Here is an 18,484-nt window from a genome sequence, read left to right on the forward strand (position 1 = left end):
TCATACTTGTATTTCCTAGATTAGTCTTATTTCCTGTAGTTTCACAGTTTTTGGGTCATATCCATTAAAGGGGTCCTGAAATTTTTGTGAATATTTTTCATCTGTAATTTGATTTGCATGATTATTTTTGTATCCTTTGATTTCTTTTGCTTGAAGAAAATGAAATTGTGATCTTTTTTTAAAACTCTTTCAGTGCTGTTCTTTGGTAACTGGCCAACCTAGTAGAACTTTTATTACAGCATTACATATATATATATATTTTATTTTCCCCCTTTATCAGCACTAGGTCTAGAAGTCTTCTCACTAATTTCCACTAGTCTGGTTTCTATTACCCTCAAAAGTAAAAAAAAAAAAAAATTCTCAGATTCTCAACCAGGGAACTCAACCAGGAAATGACTGTACAGGAGATGTAATTGATCATTCACTCTTTACAACTGAATGATCATTTACTCTTTACAGTTGAAGTGGTCACAGGATTGGCCAGCAAGTGCAGTGTGTTGAATGAAAAACTTAAGACTGAAAATCTTTGGGATTTTTGAATACATTTAAAGATTATTAGTACCTTTGACAGCATACTGATTTTTAAAAAGTCTCTTACCATTTTGAAATGATTGTATAATTTGAAACTAGGAAATGTCATATCTAGTAATTACTTTAATATTTGCTTTGCTTTTAACAGTGCCCTTAAAGATAGCCGTTTTCCCCCAATGACAAGGGATGAGCTGCCACGGCTTTTCTGCTCAGTGTCTTTGCTCACTAACTTTGAAGATGTCTGTGATTATTTGGACTGGGAGGTAAGACTATAGAAATTTTTAAAAGAACGTTGAAGGTAAATCCTGGGTAGATGTTAAAAGTCAGGCCCAGAAAATAACTCCTTCAGATCATTCTCTATTGTAAGAGAATAACATGAATAAACAAAACTCACAGTTGATAAGGGAGACTGAAGGAATTTTTTAAAGGGCAATAATGTAAACTCCTGGTATGTGCTACTGTAATCCCCAAACTGAATTTGGTCTTCATTTTTATCCTACTTTCTCATGAGAGCACCTCATTAAAGCTGTTAATAAGTCATAAGAAAGACTTATTGGAATTTATTTTTTCTCTTATTTCCATTCCTGTGCGCTGTGGTGTAACTGCCACCAAGTGATCAGATGGTCAGGATATATCTCAGAATGAGCAAAAGGGTTAGGATAATACACAGTACTGTGCTATGTGTCCAAAACTGGTAAGATTTTATCCCCAACCATATAAAGCATCTTATAGTCTAGTAGCAGAAGATGTATATTAAAAGAATGAAGAAAAAATGCTGTAAGAATGGAACTATGGGAATTTAGTGACATACATAGCGTGCCCCTCACACTCAAATGCACGTGCACACACACATTCCTGTATCATTATGATATAACATGTCTTAATTCTGCTTTTTCAGAAGGACAGTCTCCCATGGTAACTGGGATATCTTGCCTTGTGGACAGTTCAGTCTTGGCAGTTAATTGACCTTGAATTTATTTTGGGCTGTGCCCTGATTCCTTGTGAGACTTTGAACAGTTTTTCTTCACTGCAATTCAGTTTTTCCATATACAAATAAGACATTTATAAACTTCTTAATTTTCATTTGAAAAATCCCTGTGATATAAATTATCGTTGTTATGCCAGAAGTATTTAGAAACTTTTCTTCAGAAAGTAGGATGAAATAGTTTATTCTGGGTTTTGTGGTCAAGTTTATTGGAGCATTATCAGAATACGAAAGTGTCTTAAGAGTTATCAAGAAAATGAGAAATTATTAGTGCTAATCCTAGCAAAATTGGAATGTGTAAAACCTTTTGTATAACGAACATTTCCTAATTTGTCTTCGTCTCTAAGTTTATTGTTCTTATTTGAATTTTTCTTAAAGTCTACCAATATTATGGAAATATTCCCCAGTACTTTATTTCTAAATGGTCGTAAATCATATCCTCTACTTGTAAACAAATATAAGTTTGGAATGGTTCTTTTACTGTTTTAAGACTACTGCTGCTTCTTTTCTAGCCAGAATTTTATTTTACCGCAGTCTGCCTTTGTGTGTGTAGTTGTCTAAGTGTGGGAGTGATAATAGAAGGGCCTGAGATCAAGGGGATGACTGAGTTGACAGAAACACTTCTACCCTTACTTGGAGCCACTGAGTTGGAAGTATAATTATGAAGTGTGTGTGTGAGTGTGTATCACATATATGAATGTCTATCGCATACATGTGCATGTGTTTTGGGGGAAAGAAAAATGGGGAGAATCAGCAGCTGGTAAATTAGGTATACCTGAGTGAGCCCACAGTACATCATCATCCTCTTGGGCACACTCTAAGCACTGCTAACAGCTAAAATCAACTTTAATATTGCTGGATTATAATTAGTATTCATGAGATGTATCAGTTTCCTGCTAGTATGTTGAGGGGAAAAGTGCTTAACAATGTTGTTGTGTACTCTTTCAGGGCCCATTTATCCTCTCTGGTCACCATCTGCCAACTTGAATTTCTAGAAGATTCTATACTGCTTTTACTTATGGATATTTAGTATATTCTTTTGGGCTTAAATATTGGTATCTATTAAGTGCTGTTGAAGCAAAAATGATACACATGTATACTTGTGTGCTTTTAATGTAGATAAGAATTTGAAAGTGAATTAAGCACTGTTAGAATGGTTATGGTAAGAGGAAAAGACTGTCCTTTTCAGTTAGTTCATCATAGTGAAAAGTATTTGGCATAAGAGAAATTTGTTCTCAAAATATCAGTGTGAAAATTACATTTTTATGTACAAGCATGTGAATTTGGGCTTAAAAGAAATATACTGTATTCAGTGATTGAAAATGGAATGGTATCACTGTGGGAGTGATATTCTAAGTGTTGTCCTTAACAACTCTGAAAAACCACTGCTACTTTAAACACAGAATGCCAAAGTAAGAAGGAATGAAAGACATTTAAAAATCTTATATATTGATACAATTCTTCTACTCCTAGTATATGTACCCCCCAAAATTGAAAACAAATGTTCAAATAAACACTTGTACATGAATGTTCATAGCAGCACTATTCACAATAGTCAAACGGTAGAAACAGTGCTCATCAGTGGATGAATGGATAAACATAATGTGGTATATCTATACAATGGAATGTTGTTCAGCAATAAAAAGGAATGAAGTATGGATCTATGCAACAGCGTGACAAGCCTTGAAAACATCATGCTAAGTGAAAGACACCAGCCATGAAAGATCACATATTGTATTTTTTCATTTATATGAAATATCTAGAACAGGCAAATCTAAAAAGACAGCTGATTAGTGGCTGCCAGGGACTGGGTGGAGAGGGGAATGGGGAGTGGCTGCTTAATAGTACAGACTTTCTTTTGGGAGTGATAAAAATGTTCTGGAACTCTAGATAGTGATGATGGTTGCACAACATGGAATTGTACACTTTAAAATGGTTAAAATGGTAAATTTAAAATGGTGTTGTTTTTTTTTATCATTTAATAAAAAATGTAAAGCATTTAATTTCAATAAGCCCATAGTCCATAATAGTAATCCTAACTTATTGAAAAAAGCTTTAAAAAATTCCAAAAAAGTATAAAGAAAGCAACAGAAGTCATTCATAATTCTACATTTTGAGATAACCACGGTGAACATTTTGGTATATTTCTTTCCATTCTTTTTCTGTTTTTGTATCAGTATATCTGCATATTTGTTTATGTAACTGAGATCATATTGAATATATAGTCATTATTTAAAAGATGATTATGGGAAGTCTTTGCCTATGGTTTATTTTTGTAAGTTTATTATTTATATTGAGAATTTCTTTTATGAGAAGTTGGTCTATATTATGAAAGTGCATACTCCTTACTTTGGGAAATTTCATACCATCAAATAAGTAAAACTTTTCTTCTAAGAATGAACTGTCCTATGTGAATATCTAATTTTATTAGGTATCTAGTTTTAACCTGAAGTGCCAAGTCCTGTATATGTTTATGCCAGAGGGGAGACAGGGAAATTGCTCTGTAATTTTAATAGAGAATTTTAAAGATAGGCAATGAGTATGTTTAATATAAGCAGAAACCTCTAACATTGGGCTTTCCTGATGGAGGTACAGTTTGAGAGTTGACCCCCACTGGTAAAGTGTGTTAGTGCAGTACAATTCCTAATTGAAGGGATGGAAATGCCTCTCAAAAAGTCTGGGTAGTCATTAAAAACAACAAAAGCATCCACGGAGGCTATAAAAAGACAATTTGAAATGAAAATTCCTAATTGAAGGGATGATGAAGCAGGAAAAAGGCAAAGTCTAGAAGTCCCAGAGCACAGAGGAACTTAACTCCTGTTACAAAAGAGACATCTCTGTGGTTGTAAGGACCTTTACTCACAACCACAGTAATGGCCACCAAGTTTGACCACCAAGTTTTCAAATGATTAGAAAACAAGCAAACTGCCCAATTTTATAATGGCAGTTAGGAAAGTAGGATTCACCGGAGACTTTCTTTTAGAGGGTAGAATACTCCCTATTTTATAATGTGAGGAATTTTTGATCAGGGGTTTCACAGGTAGATGTAATTAATTTCAAGTCAGTGTTGAATTGACGGAATGATCAGTAACACATCCATATGTTAGTTATATTTCTTCAAAATTGCAATTGCAACACTTACAATGAGACTATAAAAAGACAAATTGGGCGAGTAGTCCCACCCTTCTGAAGATTGCTGCTCAGTGCCTGCATTAAAATCTATTCCTTGCCCTGGTAGGTAAGAGAAGGATGACTAGTGAATGATTTGGGGGAAAAATTCATGAACTGATAAATTGAAATCATCTACCTGCAAGGCTAAAATGATTGTTAAATGAAGAAAATTGCTGCCCTAGGGAGAAAGCCAGCATGATTTTGCCTTGTATTTGAACATAAGGATTCATCGCCATTGTTCTTTGTTCTTCAATTGACAGCATTAACTTAATTCTGCATGACAGGGTGATTGACAGACAGTAGTGTTTCAGAAAGAAAGAAAAGCTTGTGCAGCATTTCAGAGCCCTCTAAAATGATATATAGCCTAGAAATCGTACAGTTAAACTGTTTGGGAGCCATGTTTCCTTTTTTAAAAGTATTAAAAGCAATGCCATTATTGTAGTTGGAGTTTGACATGAGGGGTAATTCTGCTTCTATCTTCTCGTAGCTACTTATTTTCAGGATGATATAAATGAATAGGCTTACTGTTTATAGAAAAATTTATATAGTAAGTATGGTATCAGCCATCTCGTGGGAGCCAATGTAACAATTTGCTGATGGAAGTCAAATATTTTCTAAATTGTATTCTAAATTTTATTTCTGTGCTTTAGAGACAAGTTTATTTGAATACCTTAGGAAGAAATATTTCTGGATTCTAAAGCAGACCCTTGAATCATATTTCAATAGGTTAATGAAATTTTCACAAACCATAAGGCAGTTTCTGCTATAACTAGCTCCCTGGATCACTGTTCATCTCACCTGTCTATACACCCGTCACTTGTGCAATAAATTGTGGTCCTAAGACAGACTATACCTTCTTAGTACACAACACTTACAGGGAATCATCCCATGCTGGGTGGGGCTATTCAGCATAATTCTTGTTATGCTGGACCCTCAGCCCCTGGTCTGGCTCTCTCCCTAAAGGACCAAAGCATGTATCATTGTACATGAGCCTTATTGGACTCCTAGTACTCAGACAACTGCACTTCACTTGAAAAAACAGCTTCCAAAGCACACTTCTTAAATCAGTCCAGCTCCATTTCTGATGTGTTTGGTTGTAGTTCATAATAGGGCACTTTTAATACAACTTTTCATGAGAGTAAACAGATGAGATGAATAAATTGGCCACCATCGTTATCTCCCATATACTTTAGAAGTTAAGGTACTTCTTTTCACCCTCCATGCCCCCCTTTAATAAGTTTTACATTTTTCTAGTTCCTCTTAATGTACCCCTGAAAACAGCATTCCCATTCATACACAGATGGTTAGCATGACTCATAGTCACCAAGTGAATGACTTCTAGATGTATATGTTCTTTCTCCCTCCCCCCCCTTGATTATTTTTCCCTAACTTGGTATAATGCCATACTTTGCCTCTCTTCTAAGTTTAAGATTCCTGCCTCTCTTTTTAAATGAGCTTGATATATATAGCAGAATGTTTTTCACAGTATTTTCCCAGGGACCTTGACATTTTTGTGTAAGATGCCACTATCGTTACTATAATTCAGTGTTTGTGCTGATGCTGTACTCTAAAAACTATTTTTCAAGTGGTGTGGAACATTAGGAAAGGAATACTTCATGCTTCCTGGCCATCTAGAAAGAGCTTGCTGTGAATCAACAAATCTGTATGTAACAAGTCTAGTGAAAAAGCAAGCCTTAGAACTAAAGTATCTCCTTAGAAGGTTATTTAATGCATAAAAGTTTCCATTAGCAACTGGTACTCTTAGTAAAATGGGCTGTGTAGTCCATTCTCAGACCTCCTCCAAGTTACTTCCTACTTTCCTCCCATTGTGTTGTTTAGTTGGGGAAGTTTTCTTGCTTCTTTCCCCATAATCCACAAACTCTTTTCCTCCTCCTTCTCTAAGTGTTCTATTATACTGTATTCTTTCATGTACAGTTTGCCTGTATGTGTGCATACCCAGCACTTAATTAAAAGAATGCTGAATTTTGAGTATTAGGAGACCCGGTTTCTATTTCTAATGGCCACTAGCCAGCTCTATGATATTTCTGGACCTTAGCTTCCTCACCAAGAAGCTGAAAAAGTCAGACTAGATAATAAAATTCCTTCCGACGCTGACATTATGTGATTCCCTGACTTGTTTTTTTTTCAGTTGCTTCTGTTTCATTTTACTGCCACAGAATGAATCACCACTAGCCATTTAGAAGTCATAAGAAGAGTTCCCTAACTTTAAAAACGCCATTACCAACTTAAATGCAGTTACCAAAAGTGAAAAATAGGCCAATTTTTTTAAAATGGTGCCTTCTAGATTTCATTTTCAAAAAATTCTCTTTGGGAAGAAAAATCTCCTGAACCATAAATACTTCTATATTATTGCTGCATCCCCTGTTTTAAATCAACATTATATATGTAAATCCAAATTAAGCAAATGCATTAATGAGCAGTTTTTCACTTTGCAAACATACTTTGCTTTGGGGAAGGACTATGTGGCTTTAGAATTCATTCATTTACATAAATTCAACTCATATGTAACTTTTTAGGAATAAATCTCTTGTAGACTGGGTAAAAATGCATCAACTCAGATATTCAATGTATAGTTATAATGTGAGTAAGATTTTCTAAGTTTCTTACAGGTAAAAGCATTATATTATATTGGGTATGTTTACCAAGAGGTGATTTTTTTCCTCCAGCCTTTGAAAAATAAACTTATTTACATCTCTAGATTTTAAGAAAATTGTATAGTTCTAGTTTCCCTATCTGTAATTTTACTCTTATTCCCCTTTTTTGGGGGGGGAGGTAGGGTTCATAGTCTGGGAATCGAACCCAGGTCTCCCACATGAAAGGCGAGCATTCTACCATGAACCACCTGTGCACCCCTCCCTCATTCCCTTTTATAAAATAAAAATGGTAAGAATGCATATTACTAACTTTTGATGAAAAGCAGGCTTTTTATTTAAAGGTCACCTGTGTTGCCTGAACTTTCCTTGGAAAATTTCAGGATGTTCAATTTTTATGAAATGCTCGTTGTAATTAATCATTACAGAAAATTTTTCTCATAATTGTACTCTGAGCTGTCACTTGTTCTCTTTTTTCCATTGCAAGTGATATATAAACACATTTGGCTTCAAGCTTTGAAAGCACCTCTTCATTAGCCACACTTTATTAAAATATTGCTAATTCCTTAAAAGTTCATAAGGATAATTATTAGATAGTTTGGGTATTTTAGAATTTAGGGTAGGCTATTAGTTAAAATAAATGTTATCAGGTTGTTTTTCAGCAGCTTTTGTGAAATAAATTGGCAGAGTTGTGTTCCTGATAGACAAGATATCTAAGTGTCTGTCCTACATGAATCAAAATTGGCACTAATTGGTCCTTTGGTAAGCTCTGTGACAGCCAAGAATTGGTCCATGGAGACTGAACTAATTTCTAAGCTAAAGGTGACTAATTGGCAGAGGGATTTTAGAGAAGAGCAACACATATGTCTTTTGGTTAAGGGGACTTTACAGTTGTTTTCACAAAATAACAACAGAAAAACAACCTCAGCTGAGGTAGATGATGAAGCAGGGTTTTTTAGTAGAATTGATTAAAAGATCACTTGTGTCTAAGTGGAGGTTTGCAGTCGATTACTTTTTTGATTTATGTTTTCAGTATTTCTACTTCTAAAAGCTTCTCACTTAAAGCATATTTGAAAGTAAGGACAACTACAGGAAATGGTCAGTTAATGGATAAAAACAGCCTAAAATATAGTCCTTGGTGGCAACTTGGTTCAGGAAAAAATTACTTTTTAAGTCACTAAGCCAAGAGTTATCTCTAGATGCTCCTAAGATTATAGGTCATCCTTGTGTTTTCCTTTATACATACTACTTTTCTAAATGGAAAAAATCCATGTTTATAAAAAAAGCACTGAGTTGCAGCAATACTTTCAAAAATTAATTATTTGATATCCCTAAAGAGTGGGAGAAAGATCAAAGGTGATGGTGGAGTTATGAGAAGGTAGGGTTTAACGACCGAGTATCATTGCTGAATCATTACATTGGTATTTCTTTTAGTCTCCAGTATCTTAGAGCAACTAGAAGTAAAAACCTAAAGTTGTAGAATTGTAACCCATACCAAACTCTGAAATCTGTTCTATAACTAATTGTTGTGCTGTGCTTTGAAATGTATTGCTTTTTTGTATATGTTATTTTTCATTAAAAAAAGAAAAAAAAGTCAATTGTGATGATGAAAAAATATTTATTTCTTCTAGCCTCCAATGTTCTGGAGCAGCTAGATGGAAAACTTTGAGATGATGGTATGGTAACCCATGAGAAACTCTGGAATCTGTCCTGTAACTACTTGTTGAAGAGTGCTTTGAAAACTATTGTTTTTTTTTCCTTTTTTGCTTTGTATATATGTTATTTTATACAATAAAAAAGCTAAAAAAATTATTTGAGCAGATTCTAAAGGGATCATGTTAATCAAATGGGTACCTTCAAAGCTTTAGACTTGCTTCTCAAATTGGCAGTTGAATTGAAGTGATGCAAAGTACTAACTTTTAGGATTTGATGGGCAAATCTGGGTAATATTTAGTATTAAATTTTTTGTAGTAACAGGATTGGGGGATGTGATGTTTTAGGATCTGTATAAATTGTTATCAGCCTTTATGATTAAAAATAATTTTCTTGCTCAAAGAAGAATTATTCAAAAGGATAAGCTTAAGGGTAGATCTAAGTTTGAAGTATTTTCTTCTTTTAGGTTGAATATACTTTCATTGGTTAAAGGAGGAGTCACTGTTTTCAGACAGCCAAGCCTGGGGTTGGAGAAGAGTGGTACTGTGGCACTCTATGAATGAAAGAGTGAACGTGCCGCATTGTGTTTTTTGTGCTTTTTGGAAAAATGCCAAGTACAGCTTTTTTCTCCTAAGAATATAAGAAGTGCCAGACTCATGAACTGTCCACTGCAGTATTATTTTCTGCCCGTGGTACCAAGGGCTGTTTTGTGGGAGAGCATCCTTGTCTTCTATGATGCCAGCCTCTAAAGGTTAGGCTGGTGTGCCTGACATCCTGAGTTCCTCTCATTAGGAACAGAATCCTTTCATTCAAATTGAGCCTGGCAGATCAGTCTTACGTGACTGGCCAGTAACTGCTGCTTTGTTCATTGCAAAGCATATTTTGCCAAATGATTTCATCAAAAGGGACATGTCATATGATCATGCAACCCTGTTGCTGGGTATATACGTGGTTGAACTGAGTGTGGGGACAGAAATGGACATTTGTACACTGGTGTACATGGTGATAGTGTTCACGATTTGCAATGGATGGAAGTGGCCTAAAGGTGCAGTGACTGGGGAATGGAAGGGGAACTGTGGTGTTTACATACAAGGGACTACTAAGAGGGTGCAAGAAGGAATGAAGTTGTGAGAATAGCAACTAGGTAAATGAGCCTTAGGACTGTATGTTGAATGAAATGTCAGAAACAGAAAAACATTTTATCATGCCACTCATATGGACTAACTATGATATACAAATTCAGAGAATTGAAGTCCAGAGCATAGGTTATCAGGTTGGGGCCTCTTATAAAATTCCTAGATTGTAAGGCCTTACAGCAGTCACATATATATTTAGAAGTTGTAGCTGATATTTCTAAATTCTGAGATACTGACTTATTTGTATATAACCTGGCTGTTCCCTAAAACTTAGGGTATTTTTGTGACACCTGAGACTCAGAGTTAGAGCACTGAAACTATCAAAGTCAGCATTACCCCATTCAGCAACTGTTAAAAAAGCTGAAAAAGTGATCAGACTTCGTCTAGAGATATGAATGAAGCTGATCTGAATAGGACTAAGGTATATCAAAATACTGCATAAAGGATGATATGGCCCATATTTTCAAACTTCCTCTGTGCAAGATCAAAGGGAGAGATGTTTATTTGATACAAAATTTATATTTTAGGTAGCACACTATCCAATTTAATTTATATGGTCAGTTTACTTGAACATGATAATTAGATGGAATTTTGAATAAGGCATGTGATCTTGTTGCTTTGAACAGGTTAGTGTGGTGCCCTGGTATATCCCAGAGTAATTTGGGCAGAGAATAAAAAAGTATTTGCAAAGTCCCCTTGGGGGATTGGGGAGAAAGGAGGAAGTATTCAACTTCCTCATCTGGGGAATTCCTGATATTCTCACAAGCCATGGGGACAACCAATTCAATAGGCTGAGCCCTTGATCTTGGGGCTCGCCCCTATGAAGCTTATTCCTGTAAAGGAGAAGCTAAGCCTCCTGATAATTATGCCTAAGAGTTACCCTCTGAGAACCTCTTTTGTTGCTCAGATGTGGCCTTTCTGTCTAAGCCAACTTGGCAGGTAAACTCACTGCTTTTCCCCCTACGTGGGTCATGACTCCCAGGAGTGTAAATCTCCCTGGCAATGTGGGACCTGACTCCCAGGGATGAGCTTAGACCTGGCATCAAGCGAATGAGAAAGCCTTCTTGCCCAAAATGGGGAAGAGAGAAATGAGACAAAATAAAATCTCACTGTCTAAGAGATTTCAAACAGACTCGAGAGGTTATCTGGTGGTTATTCTTACGCATTATATAGATATCCCTTTTTAGTTTATGGTGTATTGGAGTGGGTAGGGGGGAAGTACCTGAAACTGCTGAACTGTGTTCCAGTAGCCTTGATTCTTAAAGGACACTGTATAACTATATAGCTTTTACAGTGTGACTGTGGTTGTAAAAGCCTTGTATCTGATGCTCCTTTTATCCAGGGTATTCACAGATGAGTTTAAAAAAAAAAAGATAATAAATAAATAATAGGGGGAGATAAAGGGTAAAAATTGGGTAAATTGAAATACTGTGGGTCAATGAGAGGGAGGGTATGGGATGTAAGAGTTCTTTTTTGTTTTCTTTTTGTTTCTTTTTTCTGGAGTGATGGAAATGTTCTAAAAATGATGATGGCGAAGAATACACAACTAAGCGATGATTAAAAATTAAATAAAAAAGATATGTCAGGCAACTTTGAAATTCTTTCATCTCTTGATATACTTTATTCTAGGTAAATCCACTAGAAATCAGTGGAGTGGGCTACAGCCATATTACTACAGGGGAACAGAGCATTTGTTTTTGAACATGGGAAAGAGCGGAACTTACTGTGGTATTTGCTAAGGCAAGATGTCATCTGAGGAAGTAGATTGGTTCTGTTGAACAGGTTGTGGTCAGGGGCAAAGTTAGCTCTGAGGGTAAGGACCTATGGAGCTAATGGTGGACCCAAATGAGTGGAGCCTACTCGACTTAGCCAGAGCACATTTTATACTCATTGATGCTTTGAGCCAGATGATTCTTACTTTTCATGTTTCAGCATATTCAAGTTGTGGGCTTGCTACTTAGGCTCATGAGGAAAAGTGGGACCTTTTTGTAGAACTACTAGTGATTATAAGACACTTGCTTTATAGACAGACTGGGGTATACTAAGCCTTGACTATGCAATTGCAAGGAGCATAAAATGGACTGTGTATTATAATGGAGTGGGAGAGGGAGAGGGCCCCTTTTCTTAATGCTCCTGTGTTGAGGGTCACTACATTAGAGGATAATAATTTTAAATGAAGCCACATTTCTAACAAGGGGCCAGATAACAAGGATAAATGAAACCTGCAGAGTCTAGAAGCTTCACTTTAGCCATTATTTATAATCTCCTCTCCTATCAAACCTTTTACTATGTAGCAAAATTGATTAATTTGCGTGTATCTTCTCTGGGCCCACATGCTTTCTGATAGAGGAGTGAATAAACAGAGAAATGGACAAGAGAGAAAAGAGGATGGAGCTGAGGCAGGTGGAGTTGGGGATGCATAAATAATCTCCCAACTGAATAATCAACTCCAAATATTCGAGATATATTTTAAGGTCTTTAAAGCATTAATCTTGATATTTAATCATTCTGAGTAATGCTAAAGACAAAAGATCGTATAATGGCATTAATAAAAATCACTTGCTGTGGAATGGTTCAGAATAAATATGTTTTGTGGTTTTTTTAAGCATGAAATAGGACTCTGCTGAACTGGTCTTAATGATCTCTTAGCATACACAGACACAGCTCTGTTTTAATTCCATATCCTCTTATCTATAAGACCTACATTTAATTTACTATCAATCGAGATGCTGTGTAGCTTTGCTTAGCAAAACTACAGTCTTGATTAAAAGGATGTTATAGCTAATGGACCTTGAAAGTAAGGACCTTCTAATAATTTCAAAAATGACCTGCAGACTCCCATAAGGCCAAATTTGCAAATCTCCAGTTTTTGTGCACCTGGCTATACTTTGGGCAGTGGTAGAATTAGTTAAAGGTATCTTTGATGACATAGTTTTCCCAAATGCTATCTCTTTCTTTGTCCTTAGGAAGAGGAAGTTACTGTGATAAGAGTTTTAAGAGCAAGTTTGCTTTAGGGAATCCCAATTCCTTGGTTAGCTGGTCTCCTGTCTAGCTGATCATTACAATGACCTTCTTTATCTCTTGGGATGCCACTAGGCCGAAGGATTTTCCAGTTTGTGTAAGGGAGGATTCAATTTTTATGTATGTTACATTTTGGAGTTGCAGCTGTGCCAGATGCCTCTTTGAAACATTATAGAATTAGTTTTGGTGCTTATTTCAGTGGTGACGACTTACATGGCAAAGGCAGTGATTTATATAGGTTATCCAGAATTGTTCCTACTCAACATCTGGCCATTTTCCATTCTCCTGTTTGATTGTGCAGTGTGACTATTTGATAGCATCTGTGGTCTTGGGAGTAAGGAAAATGCTATTGCTCTACAGGTGACAAAAAGCTATTCTTTGATTCTGTTGAGAATATTATCATTCTCCTGGTTCCACTGGTTAAAATAATGAATCACTCTGGTTTGGACTTTATATCTTTTTGGCGTTTATTTGTGCCTCATGAAATAAGTTATTTCTCACAAAGGATTCACTTTAAAATCACCATACATACAGTTCATATTATAAGGGCTTTCAATTGTTCAGAATCACTGGAACCCAGAAAATAAAGTTGTAAATGTATTGATTCAAAATGGGAGAATTTTAATGTTAATGTTTTATATCACATTTGATGGCAGGGCCTTTTCAAAACAAAAGTAAATAAAACAATCATATTGGTGAACAATTTCTATTTTGGTCACTGTGTCCTTCATTTGGGGTCTTAATTTCTTTCTTTTTATTACTGCTTTATTGAGATATCATTCACATACCTCACAACTGGTCTTAACCTCTTTTAATTGTTAAATTACTAGGCTTAAAAATTCCTGAAATTTTTTTCTGAAGAACACAGCATGTACTATGAAGAAAGAGCTTATATATCTAAATCACCCCTGCCTCATTTGCCTAAATCATGTTTTTTCAATACATAGTCACAGTTTGTCAAATTGAGATAAATTGGTTATTAGAGGTTATCTAGTTTGCATAGAATAAAAATAACACTAAGAGTTGTTTTTTTTCCCCAAACTCTATACCTGCGTAAGCATTAAACCTCCTGAAATCTTGATAAATGTTGTGGCCCCTATTCCCCATACCAGTGGCATACCACTGATTTAGTCTGATACTGCCATCTCAGAGGTAGGGAAGCATTCTTCCTCTCACAATTTTGATTAGATACCTTAATAAACAGCAATATTCTTTTCACTTTTATTATTTTTTTCTATTTTTTTATTAATTAAAAAAATTAACTAACACAACATTAGAAATCATTCCATTCTACATATGCAATCAGTAATTCTTAATGTCACATAGATGTATGATCATCATTTCTTAGTACATATGCATCGATTTAGAAAAAGAAATAGCAAGACAACAGAAAAAGAAATAAAATGATAATATAGAGAAAAAATAAAAATAAAACTAAAAAATACAAAAATATATAAGAAAAAAAACTATAGCTAAAATGCAGCTTCATTCAGTGTTTTAACGTAATTACATTACAATTAGATAGTATTGTGCTGTCCATTTTTTTTTTTTTTTTTTTTAGAAATCATACCATGCTACATATGCAATCAGTAATTCTTAACATCATCACATAGATGCATGATCATCGTTTCTTAGTACATTTGCATCGGTTTAGAAGAACTAGCAATATAACCGAAAAAGATATAGAATGTTAATATAGAGAAAAATAATAAAAGTAATAATAGTAAGAACAAAACAAAACAAAACAAAACAAAACAAAAACCTATAGCTCGGATGCAGCTTCATTCAGTGTTTTAACATGATTACTTTACAATTAGGTATTATTGTGCTGTCCATTTTTGAGTTTTTGTATCTAGTCCTATTGCACAGTCTGTATCCCATCAGCTCCAATTACCCATTATCTTACTCTGTTTCTAACTCCTGCTGAACTCTGTTACCAATGACATATTCCAAGTTTATTCTCGAGTGTTGATTCACATCATTGGGACCATACAGTATTTGTCTTTTAGTTTTTGGCTAGAATCACTCAGCATAATGTTCTCTAGGTCCATCCATGTTATTACATGCTTCATAAGTTTATCCTGCCTTAAAGCTGCATAATATTCCATCGTATGTATATACCACAGTTTGTTTAGCCACTCGTCTGTTGATGGACATTTTGGCTGTTTCCATCTCTTTGCAATTGTAAATAACGCTGCTATAAACATTGGTGTGCAAATGTCTGTTTGAGTTTTTGCCCTTAATTCCTTTGAGTAGATTCCCAGCAATGGTATTGCTGGGTCGTATGGCAATTCTATATTTAGCTTTTTGAGGAACCGCCAAACTGCCTTCCACAGTGGTTGCACCATTTGACATTCCCACCAACAGTGGATAAGTGTGCCTCTTTCACCGCATCCTCTCCAGCACTTGTCATTTTCTGTTTTGTTGATAATGGCCATTCTGGTGGGTGTGAGATGATATTTCATTGTGGTTTTGATTTGCATTTCTCTAATGGCCAGGGACATTGAGCATCTCTTCATGTGCCTTTTGGCCATTTGTATTTCCTCCTCTGAGAGGTGTCTATTCAAGTCTTTTTCCCATTTTGTAATTGGGTTGGCTGTCTTTTTGTTGTTGAGTTGAACAATCTCATTATAAATTCTGGATACTAGACCTTTATCTGATATGTCGTTCCCAAATATTGATTCCCATTTTGTAGGCTGTCTTTCTACTTTCTTGATGAAGTTCTTTGATGCACAAAAGTGTTTAATTTTGAGGAGTTCCCATTTATTTATTTCCCTCTTCAGTATTCTTGCTTTAGGTTTAAGGTCCATAAAACTGCCTCCAATTGTAAGATTCATAAGATATCTCCCTACATTTTCCTCTAACTGTTTTATGGTCTTAGACCTAATGTTTAGATCTTTGGTCCATTTTGAGTTAACTTTTGTATAGGGTGTGAGATATGGGTCTTCTTTCATTCTTTTGCATATGGATATCCAGTTCTCTAGGCACCATTTATTGAAGAGACTGTTCTGTCCCAGGTGAGTTGGCTTGACTGCCTTATCAAAGATCAAATGTCCATAGATGAGAGGGTCTATATCTGAGCACTCTATTCGATTCCATTGGTCGATACATCTATCTTTATGCCAATACCATGCTGTTTTGACCACTGTGGCTTCATAATATGCCTTAAAGTCAGGCAGTGCAAGACCTCCAGCTTCGTTTTTTTTCCTCAAGATGTTTTTAGCAATTCGGGGTACCCTGCCCTTCCAGATAAATTTGCTTATTGGTTTTTCTATTTCTGAAAAATACGTTGTTGGGATTTTGATTGGTATTGCATTGAATCTGTAAATCAATTTAGGTAGGATTGACATCTTAACTATATTTAGTCTTCCAATCCATGAACACGGTATGCCCTTCCATCTATTTAGGTCTTCTGTGATTTCTTTTAGCAGTTTTTTGTAGTTTTCTTTATATAGGTTTTTTGTCTCTTTAGTTAAATTTATTCCTAGGTATTTTATTCTTTTAGTTGCAATTGTAAATGGGATTCGTTTCTTGATTTCCCCCTCCACTAGTTCATTGCTAGTGTATAGAAATGCTACAGATTTTTGAATGTTGAACTTGTAACCTGCTACTTTGCTGTACTCATTTATTAGCTCTAGTAGTTTTGTTGTGGATTTTTCCGGGTTTTCGATGTATAGTATCATATCATCTGCAAACAGTGATAGTTTTACTTCTTCCTTTCCTATTTTGATGCCTTATATTTCTTTTTCTTGTCTAATTGCTCTGGCTAGAACCTCCAACACCATGTTGAATAATAGTGGTGATAGTGGACATCCTTGTCTTGTTTCTGATCTTAGGGGGAAAGTTTTCAATTTTTCTCCATTGAGGATGATATTAGCTGTGGGTTTTTCATATATTCCCTCTATCATTTTAAGGAACTTCCCTTGTATTCCTATCCTTTGAAGTGTTTTCAACAGGAAAGGATGTTGAATCTTGTCAAATGCCTTCTCTGCATCAATTGAGATGATCATGTGATTTTTCTGCTTTGATTTGTTGATATGGTGTATTACATTAATTGATTTTCTTATGTTGAACCATCCTTGCATACCTGGGATGAATCCTACTTGGTCATGATGTATAATTCTTTTAATGTGTTGTTGGATACTATTTGCTAGAATTTTATTGAGGATTTTTGCATCTATATTCATTAGAGAGATTGGCCTGTAGTTTTCTTTTTTTGTAATATCTTTGCCTGGTTTTGGTATGAGGGTGATGTTGGCTTCATAGAATGAATTAGGTAGTTTTCCCTCCGCTTCGATTTTTTTGAAGAGTTTGAGGAGAGTTGGTACTAATTCTTTCTGGAATGTTTGATAGAATTCAGATGTGAAGCCGTCTGGTCCTGGACTTTTCTTTTTAGGAAGCTTTTGAATGACTGATTCAATTTCTTTACTTGTGATTGGTTTGTTGAGGTCATCTATGTCTTCTTGAGTCAAAGTTGGTTGTTCATGTCTTTCCAGGAACCCGTCCATTTCATCTAAATTGTTGTATTTATTAGCGTAAAGTTGTTCATAGTATCCTGTTATTACCTCCTTTATTTCTGTGAGGTCAGTAGTTAAGTATCCTCTTCCATTTCTGATCTTATTTATTTGCATCCTCTCTCTTCTTCTTTTTGTCAATCTTGCTAAGGGCCCATCAATCTTATTGATTTTCTCATAGAACGAACTTCTGGCCTTATTGATTTTCTCTATTGTTTTCATGTTTTCAATTTCATTTATTTCTGCTCTAATCTTTGTTATTTCTTTCCTTTTGCTTGCTTTGGGATTAGTTTGCTGTTCTTTCTCCAGTTCTTCCAATTGGACAGTTAATTCCTGAATTTTTGCCTTTTCTTCTTTTCTGATATAGGCATTTAGGGCAGTAAATTTCCCTCTTAGCACTGCCTTTGCTGCGTCCCATAGGTTTTGATATGTTGTGTTTTCGTTTTCATTCACCTCGAGATATTTACTAATTTCTCTTGCAATTTCTTCCTTGACCCACTCATTGTTTAAGAGTGTGTTGTTGAGCCTCCACGTATTTGTGAATTTTCTGGCACTCCGCCTATTATTGATTTCCAACTTCATTCCTTTATGATCCGAGAAAGTGTTGTGTATGATTTCAGTCTTTTTAAATTTGTTAAGACTTGCTTTGTGACCCAGCATATGGTCTATCTTTGAGAATGATCCATGAGCACTTGAGAAAAAGGTGTATCCTGCTGTTGTGGGATGTAATGTCCTATAAATGTCTGTTAAGTCTAGCTCATTTATAGTAATATTCAGATTCTCTATTTCTTTATTGATCCTCTGTCTAGATGTTCTGTCCATTGATGAGAGTGGTGAATTGAAGTCTCCAACTATTATGGT

The 18,484-nt window shown here is 35.3% G+C and overlaps 1 protein-coding gene across 1 annotated transcript in view; it reads left to right on the top strand.

Annotated features, from left to right (window-relative positions):
• AMMECR1 (AMMECR nuclear protein 1) overlaps positions 1 to 18,484 on the top strand; it is a 143,953-nt gene that overhangs the window by 113,544 nt on the left and 11,925 nt on the right. The window contains exon 3 of the mRNA XM_077146555.1: positions 680 to 794. Coding sequence (XP_077002670.1) covers positions 680 to 794 — 115 coding nt within the window. The remainder of the gene's footprint in view (positions 1 to 679; positions 795 to 18,484) is intronic.

This window comes from Tamandua tetradactyla, chromosome X (genome assembly GCF_023851605.1).
Source record: "Tamandua tetradactyla isolate mTamTet1 chromosome X, mTamTet1.pri, whole genome shotgun sequence".
NCBI classification, from domain to species: domain Eukaryota; kingdom Metazoa; phylum Chordata; class Mammalia; order Pilosa; family Myrmecophagidae; genus Tamandua; species Tamandua tetradactyla.